The 17276-nt window shown below is 43.1% G+C and overlaps 1 protein-coding gene across 6 annotated transcripts; it reads left to right on the top strand.

The window, feature by feature from the left end:
• Nucleotides 1-304: 304 nt before the first annotated feature.
• SAYSD1 (SAYSVFN motif domain containing 1) lies at nucleotides 305-15587 on the top strand. 6 transcript variants are annotated; one of them, XM_063632649.1, is made up of 3 exons: nucleotides 305-3454; nucleotides 5413-9882; nucleotides 13857-15587. In XM_063632649.1, the coding sequence occupies exons 2-3, from the start codon at nucleotides 9817-9819 to the stop codon at nucleotides 14199-14201; spliced, it is 411 nt and encodes a 136-aa protein (XP_063488719.1). In that variant the 5' UTR covers nucleotides 305-3454; nucleotides 5413-9816; the 3' UTR covers nucleotides 14202-15587. The 6 variants fall into 6 exon arrangements, with proteins under 6 accessions (XP_063488719.1, XP_055119582.2, XP_063488720.1 ...); XM_063632650.1 differs by lacking the exon at nucleotides 305-3454 and adding an exon at nucleotides 4329-4576; XM_063632648.1 differs by lacking the exon at nucleotides 305-3454 and adding an exon at nucleotides 4596-4612.
• Nucleotides 15588-17276: the final 1689 nt, after the last annotated feature.

The raw sequence follows: 17276 nt of genomic DNA, 5'->3' as shown, positions 1-17276 counted from the left end.
CTTTTATGGCGTGGATACAGACAGGAATATAGAATCGGGCCAATGACTCAATTATATAACAGGGCCTGTATTAGTGCATTCTTGCATTGCTATGAAGAAACACCTGAGACTGGGTAATTTATAAAGAGGTTTAATTGGTTCACAGTTCTGCAGGCTGTATAGGAAGCATAGCTGGGGAGGCCTCATGAAACTTACAATCATGGCAGAAGGTGAAGGGGAAGCAGGCAGGTCTTACATGGCTGGAGCAGGAGGAAGAGAGAAGGGGCGGGAAAGTGCCACACTTTTTTTTTTTTTTTTTCCAAGACAGGGTCTCGCTCTGTTGCACGGGCTGGAGTGCAATGGCATGATCTCACCTCACTGCAACCTCTGCCTCCTGGGTTCATGCAATTCTCATGCCTCAGCCTCCCGAGTAGCTAGGATTACAGGCATGTGCCACTATGCCCAGCTAATTTTTGTGTTTTTAGTAGAGACAAGGTTTCACCATGTTGGCCAGGCTGGTCTCGAACCCCTTGCCTCAAGTGATCCACCTGCCTTGGCCTCCCAAAGTTCTGGGATTACAGGCGTGAGACACTGTCCCTAGCCATGCCCACACTTTTAAACAACCAGATCTAGTGAGAACTCTATCACAAGACAGCACCAGGGGGATGGTGCTAAACCATTAGAAAAAAACCCATGATCCAATCTCACCAGGCCCCACCTCCACACTGGGGATTTCAATTTGACATGAAATTTGGGAAAGGACACAGATCCAAACCATATCATGTGGGTATTTTATTTATAACTTATATGTATGACACATACACATTATATATGTTATGTATATGGCATACACATTATATATATGTAAAATGTGGCATTTACAAAATATTTCATAATAAAAATTAATGAAATTCACACATTAAGCACATTTTGGGGACCCTTCTTATTTACTAGTCTCATAATCCTATCCAAAGAGGAAATAAAGTTGGCTTGGCAGGAGTTGTTCTTCATTATGGTCTCTTTCATCTTTTCTTTTTTCTATTCTTTTAACCTCTTCCAAAAACGATTTAAAGAGGCTTACAAAGCACCAAGAAAAAGTAAATTCATAATAAATAAAACAAAGCAAAAAGAAAATACGGTTTCCAAAGCAAGACAGAGCAGGAACCACATTAGCTCTGGCTTGGATGTTCTGTTTGCCTTTTCTGATCCTCTTTCCACCCTTCTCTACCTGTTCTATGCTCCCTGAAGGGCTCCTGTGTCTCCTGGCTTCTCCTATAGCTACAGGGCTCACTGGGTTCTGATAACTGCTCTGTCCCCCTAATGCTTTGGGCCTAGAGACAGGTAGCACTTCCTGTGAACCATCCCTTGCTGGCTTCCTTCATCCTGCCACACCTTTGTAACTTACTCCTTCACTAAGCCCTTCTTACTTCACCCTTTGGAAGGTGCCACATTTCCCGTCAGGGACCCTGACTGCAATCACCCACAAATTGTATGCCTTAATTCTATATGCCTGCAAGATGTGGGCCTAAGGTCTTAGAGTCATTATCAAGTGGGAGACAAAATCAGTGAAAGAATCCCATCTACCAAGAGAAGCAGACATACTCCTGATACCAAAATGGGCAAGAAATTTTCTCTGTGGTTTCTCAAAAAGAGGACATTGTGGTGTAATAATCCCATTCTTTTCTCTTACAAACCATCTCTAATACACTCAGGGCTCAGCCCTCAAATCTCTTCTTATCCACACTCACTGTTTGATCTTATCTAGTCTCACAGCTTTAAATATACACATGCTGATGACTCCCAGTGTGTGCCTCCGGTCCTGACTTTCCCCTCAATTCATTTTCACTATCTAACTGCCTATTTTTTGGATATCCAACAGGCATCTCAAGTTCTTTGTATGTCCAAAACAAAACTTCCAATGTTTATTCTGTAATTCTCTCCTCCCAGTGTGCCCTCATTTCAGTAGAGGGCCCCAGCATCATTTGCCTGGTTGCTCAGGGCATGTATGTGTGTGTATGGGTGGGCAGGAGGAATGGGGTAGTAATGAAAGAAACCTGTCATCCTTTTTTTTCTTTTTTTTTTTTTTAATAGTGATGCGGTCTTGCTATGTTCCCCAGGCTGGTCTTGAACTCCTAGGTTCAAGTGATCCCCCTGCCTTGGCCTCCCAAAGTGCTGGGATTATAGGTGTGAGCCACCATGGCTGGCCCTGTCATCCTTGATACCTTTTTTTCTCACATTCCACATCCAACCCATCTCACACCATGCTGGCTCAGGTCTTCAAAATACATTCAGAATCTGACCAATTCTTGTGACCTCCATCACTACCACTCTAGCTCACACTACTACAGTTTCTCATTCTACCATATTTATTCCTAACTGGTTTCCCTTCTTCTATTCTTGCAACGTTCCAGGGTCCCACCTCCATCAGCCAGTGTAATCCTTTAAAAATATGTCATATCATATCATCTCCTGCTCAAAATCCACTAACTGCTTCCCATCACACTTAGTCTTCACCATGGCCTACAGGGCCTTACATGCACGAACTTGCCCCTGGCACCTTTATTTTCTATCACTCTTTCCTCCCTCCCTCTCTCCCTCCTTCCCTCCCTCCCTGCCTCCCTCACCCTCCTTCCAATCCAGTCATAACAGCTTCCCTGATGTTCTGTGAACAAGTCAAGCATGCTATTTGAGGCCTCGGGACCTTTGCACTTGTTCCTCTGACTGAAACACTCCTGTTCAGATATCTACATACCTTACTCACTCATTTAAATCTATGTCCAAATGATAAACCTTCAGGGAGGTCTTCTCTAATACCTCCACCATTGCCTACTTTGCTTCACTTTTCTTCACAGCACTTATCAGTACCTGATATGACATGAAATATGTAGATACACATTTATTTATTGTCTGTATTTCCATTTGGAGTGTAAGCTCTAAGAAAACAGGTTTTTGGTTTTTTTTTTCCTTTCATCCCAGCATCCCCAGTGCCTGTGACTTTGGACAGAGCAGGCCCTAGGTAAACGTTTATTAAATAAATGGATGACTGTTCTAATTTGTCTAATTTCTCGAGTCACCCTCAGCCAGATCCAACAAATATTTGAGTCTTAATTATGTAAGTGACACTTAGCTAGATGCTTACAGCTTTAAGAACGTATAAAACAGCCCCTAACCTGAACTGTGTCCTTTTGGGAGGGTACTGATTGGGAGAGGGCACAAGGAAACTCCCAGAGTACAGAAATGTTCTTTATCTCCATCTGGGTGGTAGTTACACAGGTGCATACATAAGAGCAAATCTACTGAGCCATATTCTTAAGATATGTGTATTTTATGTTGCACCCCAATAAAAGTTTTTGTTGTTGGTTTTTTTAAGGTTCTGACGTATCTAGACACAAAACGAGATAATTTCCCAACGTGGCAAGAGCAATGATGGAGATGCACAGCCTGCTTCGTGAGCAGTGAGAAAGTCACCCTCCAGGTACTAAGATTGGCATACCCTTGATAAGAGAAAAAGGGTAGGATGTAGCCCGTTATTCTCCTGAAGCTGGAACGTCCTAGAGATCACGGGCCTCTCCTATCCCCTGGAACCATCTTCTCACTGTGGCGCTCTTCATTGGAGCCCAACAACAGAGATCCCGAATACAGGACGCTGGATCAGTGGGGGCTCCAGCCCTTAAGTGAGATGGAGCAAGGCAGAGCGACCTTTGGGAGAGGGGCAATGGGGCAGCCCTGTGCTTTAGACTTGGCTTGAGGTGATACTGCGTCCACGTGCCTGTGAAGCGAGGACTGCTGAGGATACACGCGACCCGCTAGACTCCACAAACGGAGGGGAGACGGGTCACACCAGTGCGCATGCGCAGCAAGGGCTTCTGCCACGCAGGCGCACAGCGGCCCGGCGCGGGCCGAGCGGAGGCAACGGCTGTGCGGCCTGCGGACGCGCGCTCCCTTACCGGCCAACGGACGCGAGGCGCACGCTCCCTTACCGGCCAACGGACGCGAGGCGCGCGCTCCCTTACCGGCCAACGGACGCGAGGCGCGCGCCATGGAACAGCGGTTAGCTGAGTTTCGGGCGGCGCGGAAACGGGCAGGTCTGGCGGGCCAACCCCCCGCTGCCAGTCAGGGCGCACAAACCCCAGGAGAGAAGGCGGAAGCAGCGACTCTAAAGGCAGCCCCAGGCTGGCTAAAGCGGTTCCTGGTATGGAAACCTAGGCCCGCGAGTGCCCGGGCCCAGCCTGGCCTAGTTCAGGTGAGAAGACGGAAACTTCGGCCCTAGTACCTGGCCTCGGAGCCAGTCGAGGGCGTGGCCCTAGCTGCCGGGGGTGTGGCCCTAGCTGCCGGGGGTGTGGCCCTAGCTGCCGGAGGCGAGGCTGCTGGCCCCTCCCTCCTGATCCAGGGCTGGACCGCTCATCTCCGGCCACACGTGTCAGCACTGTTACCGGTTTTGACATTTTCTTCCCAGCCCGCGACCCACGCAACTCCTGATTCCAGACAGGAAGCGCGAGTCGAGGGTCCTGGAAGAAAGCACCTCTGCCTTAAATTATTCACTCCGAATTGAGTTACCGTGACGCCCTGTGGCTTTGGGAAAGCTCTCCACAACCAAGTTGAGCCACAGCCCTCTGCTAATGGAGGTTAAAAGGTCTAATTGGATACTGATCAAAAGTAGCAGTAATTAAAACTTCATTTGATTCGCACCTGGGGCACATGCAGCTAGTAGCCCAGATAGCCTGTGACTTAGAAATGCATTTGAATACAGAATTTACCAAAGTGTGGTAGCTGTAACTGCCAGTAGTGGCAGAAGCTTATTCAAGTTCCATGGTGAATGTTTAAGACACAAACAAAGAAAAAGTGATTTAGTATGATAACCTTTTCACATTTAATTGTTTTGGTAATCTCTTATTGTGCAGATGAATTTAATTTGCATCCTTTTGTGTTTTCAGTTAGTTTTAACTCATCAGTAAAATGGTAAGGTGGCTTGCAGTGAGGTTGAAATGTCTATGTGGAAATACAGGACAAAACATATCAAGGGATAAGTGCTTTGTAACAATTTGTGCCCAGTGCTTTGTTCCTCATAAGTGTAATGAGAACTAAAAAATTCCTTTTAAAATGAAAATGTGCTGGAAGAAAAGTGTATCTTGCTCACCTTAAAATTATTTCCTGTAAGTTCATCTATTATTGCACAACATTTGATTTGAGGGAATTTTTAAAAATTACTGAATCTATTACTCAATTTTGATTTGATATTCTCAGTAATATACAGGATTCCAACTGCCTTGCAGAAAGGTGAAAAGAGCGCAGCAGGGTTCAGACAGTCCATTTCCCTGTGTGCAGTTTGTGTTAATTGTCTTTGGATAGTTTTATTGTTGACTAGAACTTTCTAAGTACAACACTTACTTAAGATTTTAGAAACCGTTTCCCTTATTCTTTTTCTCTCTGCAGTTAAAAAACGATGTCTAACCCACGAAATGAGCTTTTGACTGTATGTCTCATTTCCAAAGGAATGAGATCATTGAGTTGGACCCAGAGAAACTGAACTCAGAGAAAAACTTCCATTATTGAGAACCCAAAAGCTGATGGCCAGACAAAAGGATAAGAGGAAATGCTGGACCTCCAGTTGCTTGTTAATTGCTCTGTTTTTCATAAGGAACTCTGCCTTAAGCTCATTTTCATTGACTTATCATTTCTGGGTTTGCTCTGGTGTGAAAATTCTCATTTAATTTTTTTTCTTCAGATTCTGCCTCCAGTTTAGAAAAGAAAAAGTCTAATTTACAATTCATGTCAGACAATTTTGATGGCACACTGTGGCCTGTCAGATATTTCTTTAGCATTCTATTTTTTAAAAATTATTTTTTTGTTTTTTTAATTGAAACAGCTTTATTGAAATAAGATTTACATACTACAGAATTTATCTCTTTTAACATACAGTTCAAAGATTTTTAGTAAATTTATTGAGTCATGCAACCATCACTACAACTTTAGAACGCCTCTATCACTCCAAGAAGACCCCTCATGCACATTAGCAGTTACTACCCATTTCCAACCCCAGCCCTGCACAAACGTCGGTCTACTTTCTATCTCTATACATTTGTCTTTTCCGGATGTTTCATGTAAATGGAATTATACAGTATGGTAAACACATTTTTTGTCTATTAATTTTTATATTCAACTAGGTTCAACATGTAGCCGTAGCCAAATATTTTAAATTTTCCTTCTGGAAGTTTGAAAATATTTGTCTTTTTTGATACTTACTTCTCCTTCTGCTTTCTCTTTTTCATACTGAAACAGTCTTTTAAATGATTGCATTCATTGATTAACTCATTTTTCCCTTCTAGCAGAACACCTTCCTTTTCTCTCTCAAGGCTGCATCCTTGGATATTAATGACCTTTTGTTCATTATCCCGTTTCTTATGAGCACCATCTAGTTGTTGAAGCAACAGATTTTCATGCTGTAGTTGAGATATTCTCTCCTCTACGTAATCCCACTTTCCAAAGGATTTACTTGGCTTAGGTCCTTTTGTATACTTTATAAAACCAAAACCTTTTCTCTGAGAGAATTTCTTGTGTCATGGAGTTTACCTTTTAGGGTATTGAATTTAATTCGAGCTTCGGAAAGTTGCTCAGTGAAAAACTCATTATTATCTTTTAGTTCAGAAATATCAGAACTCGTTTTCTTTCTTGTAAAGAAACATCTTGTGCTGTCTGTAAAGCAAGTTCTAGATCTCTTTTTGTTTTCACACTTTGATCACACTCACTTATAGCAGCAGCCAGTCTAGCATGGAATGGCTCAACTTCAGCTTCCAGTCTTTCCTTGTTTTGATTTTCCTTCTGCAGTTTAGACTTGAGCATTGCGTTCTCAGTTTTGAGGTCCTTAAGCTGTTGACCATACTGGGATACTGTTTTTGTTAATGTTTTTCCATTCAGTTTTATAGCCTCTTGAAGGTCATCATTCATTTCTTTAACAATTTCAATGTCCTTTTTCCCTCTCGAGGTTCCTGTTTTTTATTGTGTATACTTACATACACAATAAAGGCAATATCTCTCTTCAACAAGCAATTTTGGAAAAAACATCAGATCTTTTTTTTTCTTAAAGTATTTCTTCAAGCCTTCAATTCCATTTCTAGTGATCGATAGTCAGTTCAAGCTGTTCTTTTACTTCAACTTCTTTCCTATGTTGCTGCACTTTGCTTTCTAACTCTTCCCTAATTTTTTCATACAACATATTAGCATTTCTTCTCATCTTCTTCTATTAAGGTGCATTCAAACTGTAGAGTTCTTGTTTCCATTCTACTTTTTGATATTGAACTGTGACTTCATTTCTTGTGTTTTGGATAGCTCCTTCTTCAGTACACTAAACTCAGTTTTCGTATTTCTTATTGTCTAGTGTAAGTTGTTCACACATAATTTTTTTTAAGGTCCAATGACTTTTCACATGAAAGAAATGCATTCTGGATTTCCATTAGGATACGAGAATCATTACAATCCATTCCATATTGCTTAATGAGCATCATAAACTTCTTACAATGAGGGTAAGGTTCCTCATGATCCTCTGAAGCTGTTTCAGATGGCCGAGTTAAGTCATCAGGTTCATCTCTAAATGAGTTTGCTTTTTGACCTTTTTCTTTTCATTTGACATTTTCTTTGCAGGCCTAGCATACTCTTCATTCTCCTTCCTAGGAAATCTCTGATGGTAAACTCTTTCTTTGTTGAATTAATTTATCATCATCAGCAGCAGATGTACTATCATATAGGTTTTTTTGATACTTCTTAACTTTTGTGCTTCTTTCTAGCTTCTTCAACCTGTGGCTATTTATTTTCACTTTCCAGCTTTCTTGTTCTTCCTCTGATGTCACTTTTAGTTCTTGTTCTGCTTTGGATGTTTGTTCGTTCTTCCTTTCTGTGGCTTTCTTCACAACAGAATCTTTCATTTCCATGGTAGGCTTTAGGGAAGGAAGTTTTTCAGGAGGCCCTTCTCCCTTTCCATTTACCATATATTTTTTCCTTTTTTATATGAAGGTCCAAGTAAAGACTTTGAAACACTCTCGGGGATACACTGCTTGGTAGTAAAAGTCAAGTCTTCATCATCTGGTTTAGGCCATGAATCAACACACAGTTTTTTTAAAAATACTGAATGCAGATGCTTCAGAACTCCCAGAATCTTTTGCACTTTCTCTTCCTTTTTCCAAACTTGCATTCTTCTTGGATGCTTCTTCTGGGTTGTCATTTTGAAGACCATTTTCAAGTTATCTTTTTTTTTTAATGTTGCAAAATTTGTTGTGAGTGCTTGTCAGACCACCAGAAATAGCATAATCTGCAGTCTGTTCATACATACTCTTGAGTAAAGACAATATTTTGCTGAAGAAGAATGCTAACTATACCTGACAAGCCATAATGTACAACAGGCATGAGAGCTGTTCTTTTCAACCTATCAACAGCATGTACATTTGCTTGTTTCTTCACTAAAATTCCACCTTTTGCTGTGTTTTGCAAACTATAGCAAGTAAAAGTGGTGTGTTTCCATCCTTGTTCAGCACTTCAGTATTCACATGGTGTGAAGGCAGTTTTTCTGCCAGTAGTGTATTCTCATTGTAGATAGCATAGTGTAGTGTGTTGTTGCTGTAGACATCCATAAGATCTGGATTGGTGCCATGTTCTAGCAGAATGATGACACAAATCTCTTCTTAGCAATGTACAGCCTTCATCAAAGGTATCCTGCTTCATTTGTCACCAATGTCAGTCTGACATTTTCGGTTTACCTGGAGAGTGACCACTTCCACATGGCCATTGGCACAGGCCAAATGTAAAGCAGTCCTGTTCATCCACAGATGAAGGAATACAGAAACTCCAGGATATTTGCACAATGGAATACTCTTCAGCCATCAAACTTTAGGACATCACCCCACTTCCAGCAACGTGGAGAGAGATCTGTTCATCCACAGATGAAGGGATACAGAAACTGTAGTATTCATTCACAATGGAATACCCTTCAGCTGTGCACATATACTGAAATCATATGACCTGGAGCCACACAGTTGAACCTGTTCATACCTTGATGAAGTGATGACAAAACTGGAATATATATCCAGAATGGAATACTCTTCCACCACAGAAATAGATGAAATCCTGTCATTTGCAGTCATGTGGAGAAACCTGTTCATCCACAGATGAAGGGATAAAGAAACTGTAGTATACATACACAAATGGAATACTCTTCATCCAGAAAAATGTAACGAAATTACATCATTTGCAGCCACACTGTTGAACCTAGAGGACATCACGGTAAATGACCTGTCCTGTCCACCCACAGCTGAAGGGATAAAGAAACCACCATACAGATATGCTATGGAATATGCTTCAGCCATAAAACTTTGGGAAATCCTGTCATCCACAGCCATGTGGAGAAACTCAGAGGACATTAGGTCCAAGGAAATGAGCCTGGTAGAGGAAGTCCCACACCTTTTAATCTCAGGCATGGAGATTCCAAAAACTTTATCTCCTGTCCATCCACAGATGGAAGGATCAAGAAATTGTAATGTATATGCACAAAGAATACTCTTTGGCCATCAAAATAACTAAACCATGTCATTTGGAGCCGCTGAGGCTGCAGCTGCCTCATCCTACACCATGGTTGGAAGCCACTGCGGCCTCCATCTGGGCCAAGCTCTGACCACAATGATGCCTCTGTCCGCACCCGGGCCTCGCGCTGACTGACAATGCCACTGCATCTTTTCAGTAGTCGTTGATGAGGAAGTATCTACATCCTCCTTCCCACCACCAGATTTTGCTTGGAGAAAAGCAGTTTCCGGAAATAATTCTGTGACGAGCTTCTTCCACATTAGGACAAAAATGCTGGTAACTTTTATTAAAAATTCCTACAGAAGCCTCCTGCTTCCCTCTCCAGCCATATCCCAGGCAAGCCCCCAGCACACCACCCTGCCCCAGAACCCATTCCCCATACCCATCCACCACTCCTGACCTCCAGGCCTTGGTTCAGGCTGGCCTTCTGCTCAAAGGCTCTCCTTTGGAGTCGCCTGGCTAAGCACAGCTTTGCCTCACCCCCCCCCAAAATCTAGTAGTCATCTTGAATTTCTCCCTTTCCTTCACTATCATTCATTAATTCAACAAAAATCTTGTCATGTGCCCACTGTGTTCCAGCTTTTGTTCTAAATCCTGGGAGACAGTGTGATTAAGACACACAAGTCCTACTCTTGTACAACTTGCATTTGAGCTTGGGGCATCAGGGAAAGGAGGACAATAAACAAAACCAGATAAATGCTATGAAAGAAAAAAGATAAAACCAGTGGATTGTGATAGTGAATTAGGGGTGAGGGGAGCAGAGTACTATTTTAAATCAGCTGAGCAGGGAGAACTCACGAAGGAGGAGACATTTAACAAGAAGGAACCACCCTGGCAAAAACGGGGACTAAGCCAAGGGCACATATGTTGACGTTTTTGCTGTTTGTAGTAGGAGAGGTCGACCAAGTGATATGAGGGGAAGGGAGCATTCCTCTCAGAGGGAACCACAAGTGCAGAGGCCCTAAGGTAGGAAGCAGCTTGATATTTGAGGAATAGCAGTGCCTTCCTTGGACCATTCCTGTGTGTGATGTAACAGTCACAAACACTTTTTCACCCAGGTTTTACAGCAGAAGGGAACTGGTACTCAAGACAAATTCCAAATGAGGCAGAAGAATGTCCGTATCTCTCCTCTTCCTTGTTTGTTCCCTTCGTCAGTTGTTTACCCCCCCAACCCCACACCCATCTACCTCTAGCTCCCTAACCTTTCTCCTGCCACCCCCCATAAAGGCCCCTAAATAAATAAAATGGATTTTGGAGGAGACCATCCTAGGATCCCAGACTGACCTCATCTCTGCCTATCACTCGTTGTATGAATTTAGGGAAATTGCTTAACCTCTCAGTGTTTTCTTATCAGTAAATTGGGAATAATAATGCCTGCTTCCTGGATTACAAGAATTCATACATTTGAAGACTCTCAGTAAATGGTGACATAGGAGCATTCTTCTTTTTATACCCCCTAAATGATAAATTTAGTTTATTGTGAATCTCAACATGGATATTCAAAATGTATTTTGTGTCCATCAGTCCACTATTTCCATCTGACTGCTGTCACCACCCTGGTCAATGTCTGGCTCTCTCTTGCTAGGCCTCCTCCCCAGTCTTTTTAGCACCAGGGATTTTGTGGAAGACAATTTTTCTACCTGGGGGCGGGGAGAGATGGCTTCAGGATGAAGCTGTTCCACCTCAGATCATCGGGCATGGGTTAAATTCTCATAAGGAGTGGGCGCCCTAGGTCCTGTGCATGTGCAGTTCACAATAGGGTTCATGGTCCTGTGAGAATCTAATGCCACTGTTGATCGGACAGGAAATGGGGCTCAGGCAGTAATGCATGCTCACCGGCTGCTCACCACCTGCTGTCTGGCCTGGTTCCTAACAGGCCATGAAACCGTACGGGTCTGGGGATTGGGAACCCCTGCTCCAGATGACAGCCAGAGTAGTCTTAAATGAAAGGTGGATAGTTTATTATGAATCTCAACATGTATATTCAAAATGTGTTTTGTGTGCATCAGTCCACTATTTCCATCTGACTGCTGTCACCACCCTGGTCAATGTCTGGCTCTTGCTAGGCCTCCTCCCCAACCTTTTTTTAGCACCAGGGATTTCGTGCTTTTGGTTAGTTCCCTGCTTAGACCTTCAGCTGTTTCCCGTTCCCAGAATCTTCACTGCAGCCTGCCTGGCCCTACTTTATCTGGCTCCCACCCTCATGCCCTCCTTCCTTAGCCCTGTCATCTCATGCTACTCTCCCCCTTGCCCAGAACACTGCCCAGATGCATTCTTCTTGGGCCAGAAGTACTGTGCATGTGTGTCAAACCTGAAACAGACATTTCTTTCTTTAATGAGTATCAGGGGTCAGGGATGTGGCTGATAATATAAGGGCCTCTCCAATCAGACTTTCTAATCTAACTGAAAAGATAATTACAACGTTGATGGTAAAAAAGAAGGTTCTGACAAAATAGAACTTCTGAAACATCATAAATCAGATGACCAGTATTTGTGATCCCCTTTTAAATATTCATGTGAAGAAGAATAGGGGATGTAACTGAAGAGATGAACTAAAAGTTCTGCTATGTATTGAGAACCTAAGTATGGGATGCCGTGTTTGGATCTGGAGACACGTGGCCTCCTGGTACTTAAACAGTCTGGCATCATACATGACATGACCTATAGTAAAAGAGAGACACTGTAGTGCTGAATAGTTTGGTGCTCAATGAATGGGAGAGCTAGTTGGTGCTGGGGGAGGCGGAGGGGGCACCCTTCCTGATGCCCAGGGAGGTCAGGGCTGACAGTTCATGAACTGTGATTGCCTGGAAGGAAGGCAAAGAGTTGAGGAAGAAAGAGGAAGTGGACGGAATTCTAGGCTTGAGATGAGGACTGAGAATATCTTTGGGTAATAAGACCAGTTAAGCTGGAGAAGAAGGGTCATTTATGGAACAAAAGATTGTGGATCATGTTGTCATGGAATTTCCTAGACCACTGTGACCCGTTAGTGGATGGTGAAATTAACATAGAAGATCTTGTCCCCTATTAAAAATGTTTTTAAAGTAGAGTAGGAAATACAAGAGAATGTCTCAGGGAGGGTAAGTGTTGACTTGTGAAACGTTGTTGCATATATGTATTCTGGGTTACAGTCTAAAATGTATTCCTTATTGTAGGTCATGTTCAAAAGAGTTCCGAAAACAGTGGACTGGACACAGAGCTGTCTAAATACCTGTGTCTGCCATTAGCATCTGGCACAGGGGCCTGTGTACTGGCATTTCAATCTGTTGAACAAATTGAGGGTCTTGGGTTTCAGCCCAAGGAGTTTGGATTTTATCCTGTAGGCAGTGAAAGTTTTTGAAGGTTTGTGAACAGGAGGGTAATGGGTCTTTAAGAAAATTCATTTAGCAGTTGTACATAGGATGGCTTGGGGAGGGAAGAGATAGGAGGCAGGGAGTCTAGTTAGGAGACATTGGCTGGGCCTTGGGTGAGTGACAATGACCTGTGTAGGTTAATCACAGAGGATGGGAAGGTAAGGGGGCCCAGGAATGGCTCTAACAGTGGTTTTTGTTTGTTTTTGAGGCAGTGTCTTGCTCTGTTGCCCAAGCTAGAGGGTGGTGGTGCAATCTCAGCTCACTGCAGCCTCTGCCTCCCAGGTTTGAGCGATTCTCATGCCTCGGCCTCCTGAGTAGCTGGCATTGCAGTCGTGTGCCACCATGCTGGCTAATTTTTGTATTTTTAGTAGAGATGAGGTTTCACCATGTTGGCCAGGCTGGTCTCAAACTCCTGAGCTCAAGTGATCTGCCTGCCTCAGCCTCCAAAAGTGCTGGGATTACAGGTGTGCACCTGGCCGGTTTTTTTTTTTTAAACGTGAAAAGGATTTTTGTTTCCTGTCTCTATTTTAGAATCATGTCACTCATAATATTTTAGGTCATCTAATCCAATCAACAAAGGTATATTGACTCTGACTGTATTTGAAGCATTTGTCATGACTATTGCATTATCAGTTATTCAGGAGTTTCTGTATGGGGCACAAATTAGCTCTTCTTAGCAGCAGACTAATCTGAAGAAATGACTCCCACGAATAAGAATTTGTCTGAATGCTGCAGGGCTTTTATTAGGTCACATCTCACTAAGTGCTGATCAGTTTTGATTCAGCTGGAGTAGAGCACATAGGTTCTTTGGAGATGATTGTTTTAGAGAGTGGCGTGAAAGAATAGAAATCAATGAGCCAGCAGCCTTCTCAGAGCAATGAAAACTGCCTTTTAGATTAGTTTTGATCATCTCAGCTCCATTACCCTTTATTCTTTCTTTTGTTTGTTTGTGTATCCTAGGAAGCGGCTCAGCCCCAGGGCAGCACATCACAGCCGCCATGGAACACAACCATTCCTCTACCATCGTGCTGGGACCAGTCTTTCCTGACCAATATCACCTTCTTGAAGGTTCTTCTCTGGTTGGTCCTGCTGGGACTGTTTGTGGAACTGGAATTTGGCCTGGCATATTTTGTCCTGTCCTTGTTCTATTGGATGTACATCGGGACACGAGGCCCTGAAGAGAAGAAAGAGGGAGAGAAGAGCGCCTACTCTGTGTTCAATCCAGGCTGCGAAGCCATCCAGGGCACCCTGACTGCAGAGCAGTTGGAGCGCGAGTTACAGTTGAGACCCCTGGCAGGGAGATAGGACCCAGCTGTGCTGTCATGCAGCTAACCCCTGATGTGGTCTTCCTCACCATTGGCTATGGATCTGATTTCAGGTGTATAGGACTAAGGGCAGCTTGCGGGTTAGCTCTGTGACTGCATAGTTTTTCTACATTCTTTCCCTGATCTTTTGCTGCCATTTGATCTTTGATAGTTTTGGTGGAAACTATGAATGAAACAGAAAATACATTCACTGTCGGTCCGATGCAATTTATAAAAATTATGTACTCAAGAAGGGAGACTTGTTTGTTTCATTTCTCATCTGTTTAGGAGATGATTTTAGAGCACTAGAAAGGCACTGGGGAGATTCTCAGCTTAAAACATCCAGCAGTTTGAAGTATGATTAGGTACATCAGGGCTGCATTGTCAATGTTCTCTTTAAGTCTTTTAACATTTATAGCAATTTTTTTTTTCCCGGAGAGTTTAGGTTGCAAGTTTTGGGTTTCTTGTTTGTTTTTGTTTTGCTTCCTGCTTTAATTCTTTCATTTTCAGTCATTACTGGTATTGAAAAATAAAATATCTTTAAAACATCTCGTCTTCAGAAATAGGTCCCTCTTCATTGCCCATCACCATCTTCCACTCTCCTATTATTTTGCCACCACTCAGTAAAGGAAGGTAGGAAGAGACAAAGGCCTAAGTGCAGGTGTGGGGAGGGATTTCACAAGTGGTTATTAACGGCCAGTGCAGCAAGAAGTATTGAGTGTGTACAAAGGGGAGGGCTGGAAGTGTAACTCCAGACCCGTTGGCTGCTTGAGTTGTTTCTTATATTCTAAGGCAGTAGTCCCTAACCTTTTTGGCACCAGGGACCAGTTTTGTGGAAGACAGTTTTTCCATGGACGGGGTGGTGGTGGAGGTGGTTTCGGGATGAAACTTCCACCTCAGATCATCAGGCATTAGTCTCATAAGGAGCACCCAACCTAGATCCCTGGCATGCGCCGTTCACAATACGGTTCTAAGGGCTTTAGGGTAAGCAGCCTTTTCACCTGTGGGCCTCTAGTGAGAAATTCTGTAAATTGTGATAATCAGGCTGGATTTTAATGCTCCTTTTCCAGTACAATGTTAGAGTTTGGGTTCATTAAAATTAGGCAAACTCCCATTGGGTTAGGGCTTCTCTCATTAATTCCTTTTTGTGGCTAACCTTATTGTGTTTCAGCCCTTGTTGAAAATTCTTCTGGTATGTGTTGCTCTTCCTCACAGCCCTTTGCCCGTTGGGAGTCTGGCTGTCCCTCAGAGCCATCCGGTCAAGCAGACGGTCTGTTCTGTCTCACAGAAAAGCCTTTTCTTCCATGAGTTCTGTCTGAACTGAACATGTACAAAGTATGGGAAACAGATGAATCCCTATTAAACATGAAGTTTTTACTGTATTTAAGATACAATTTTGTTGACTGATTTATTTTCTTAAGGCGTTCTTAATTTTCTTGATACTTTCCTTGGGCTTTTCTGTTTCATAAAGGCCACATACAAGGGAGTAATTCCCTAATCTTAAGTTTTACTGCAGTGCTCAGGGCAGTAAGCATTGCTGTAGGAAAGAACTAATTTGTATTTTAAAAACATATAATTCAGACTTTCCCCTAAAACAAAATGCCTGTAACTCTGAATTAGGTTTGATCTAATTAGTAATCCCAGTGGGGTAAAGACTGAAGCACGCAGGAGACTTGACCTGTGGGTGGACCTCAGTAGTGATTTTTGAAATGCAGCTGTTTTTGAGGTGGAGTCTAGATTGCCTCAAACCCATCTTGCACGAGATTTTCTGTGAACAGTTTGTCACTTCTCACCTCTTCCCAAAGGTGCATGTAATGATGGCATTAACTTCTAGGAAAAATAGGGTGTGAATCAATTAAAGGCCTGGCAGGGAGAAGAAGAAAGAACAATAAGTATTTGGTGATCTCATCAGACCATTAGGCCTTAGGTGCAGCCTTGATTTCCCGAATTTAGTCCTATTGATCTCAGAATTTCTACTCACAGCCTGACCATTAACCCAGCATGCAGCTTCCATTAAAAGATTCTTCTGTCATCAGGGAACTTGAAATCCCAGAGGTAGATGCAGTCACTGTGATAGCTTTATACATGAGTGAAGTCGTTTCTGTCCAAGTCTAACAAGTAACTTGGTTTTTGCTTTTATTCACATTATCCCATCTTGCCTATTGATAGGGACTGTTAAAAAAGACTACATCTAAAGTTGGAAGGGACCCCAAAATACCATCAAGTGTGTTCCCCACCCCCAACCTTGGGCAGGGCCATCATTTATTCCCGACTAAAGATGATTTGTTTCTAGGGAACCCCTAAAGAAGATTCCAGGTACTTCCTAGGAAGTTCTTTATGTTTACTGAAAGAACTTTTGCCACCCCCATCCCCGCCATCTGGGATTATTTTGTCTCCTAATCTCAGTGGATGTGGAGTCCCTGGAGGCCTAAGTGAGCATCCTTCACACTGGTAAACCTTTACTCAGTTCTCTTTTCTCTCTGGTCTTTAGGCCAAGTCATTGAGCTATACCTCTGGGACTCAATCACTTTCATGCTAGCCCTGACCTAAGTTTTTCAGGTTTGGGTGGGGGTGAGTGGCCCTGTGGATGGGTGTAATGATCTTTCTCAAAAGCTTTGGAGCTTTGCCAGTGATGACTTAGGCATGTGTATTTTGTGCTATTAGAGTTATGCTTTGAGTATAGGCCATCTCACATTTGCCTTTTGACTGATCTGTGCGCGTCAGTCAAAAATCTCTGTGCTGCAAAATCTTAGAAAGTTACACAAAAGAACCAGTGACCCTCAGTTGGGCAGAAGACATCAAAATTCAAGCTATTTGTTTTTAGTTCCTGCCACTCATACCAGCAAATATTTGTAGATGCCCTGGATTTGGCGCTGCTGGGGACACACATGAGCCCCTGCATAGGATGAGCGTCCCTAAGAGCCCGGGGATGCAGGGGTGGGGTTGGGATGTCATGGAGCATGTTGCCGCCAGGCGGTGGCATAGAGCTGCCACTATACATCATGGGTCCCTTCACCTCACACTTGAAAATTTACGTAATGTAGCATACAATCTGGGATGTTTATCTCAACCACTT

Source organism: Symphalangus syndactylus, chromosome 23 (assembly GCF_028878055.3).
Source record: "Symphalangus syndactylus isolate Jambi chromosome 23, NHGRI_mSymSyn1-v2.1_pri, whole genome shotgun sequence".
Taxonomy (NCBI): domain Eukaryota; kingdom Metazoa; phylum Chordata; class Mammalia; order Primates; family Hylobatidae; genus Symphalangus; species Symphalangus syndactylus.
The sequence above is the reverse complement of the archived record's forward strand: the minus strand, read 5'-3'. Positions and strand labels throughout refer to the sequence as shown.

Excerpts from the sequence above, each read along its gene's own strand:
- SAYSD1 (XM_055263607.2), top strand. The coding sequence starts at position 4,019 with ATGGAACAGCGGTTAGCTGAGTTTCGGGCGGCGCGGAAACGGGCAGGT. Across the intron at positions 4,223-13,856 it reads CCCAGCCTGGCCTAGTTCAG|GAAGCGGCTCAGCCCCAGGG; the intron begins GTGAGAAGACGG and ends TGTGTATCCTAG.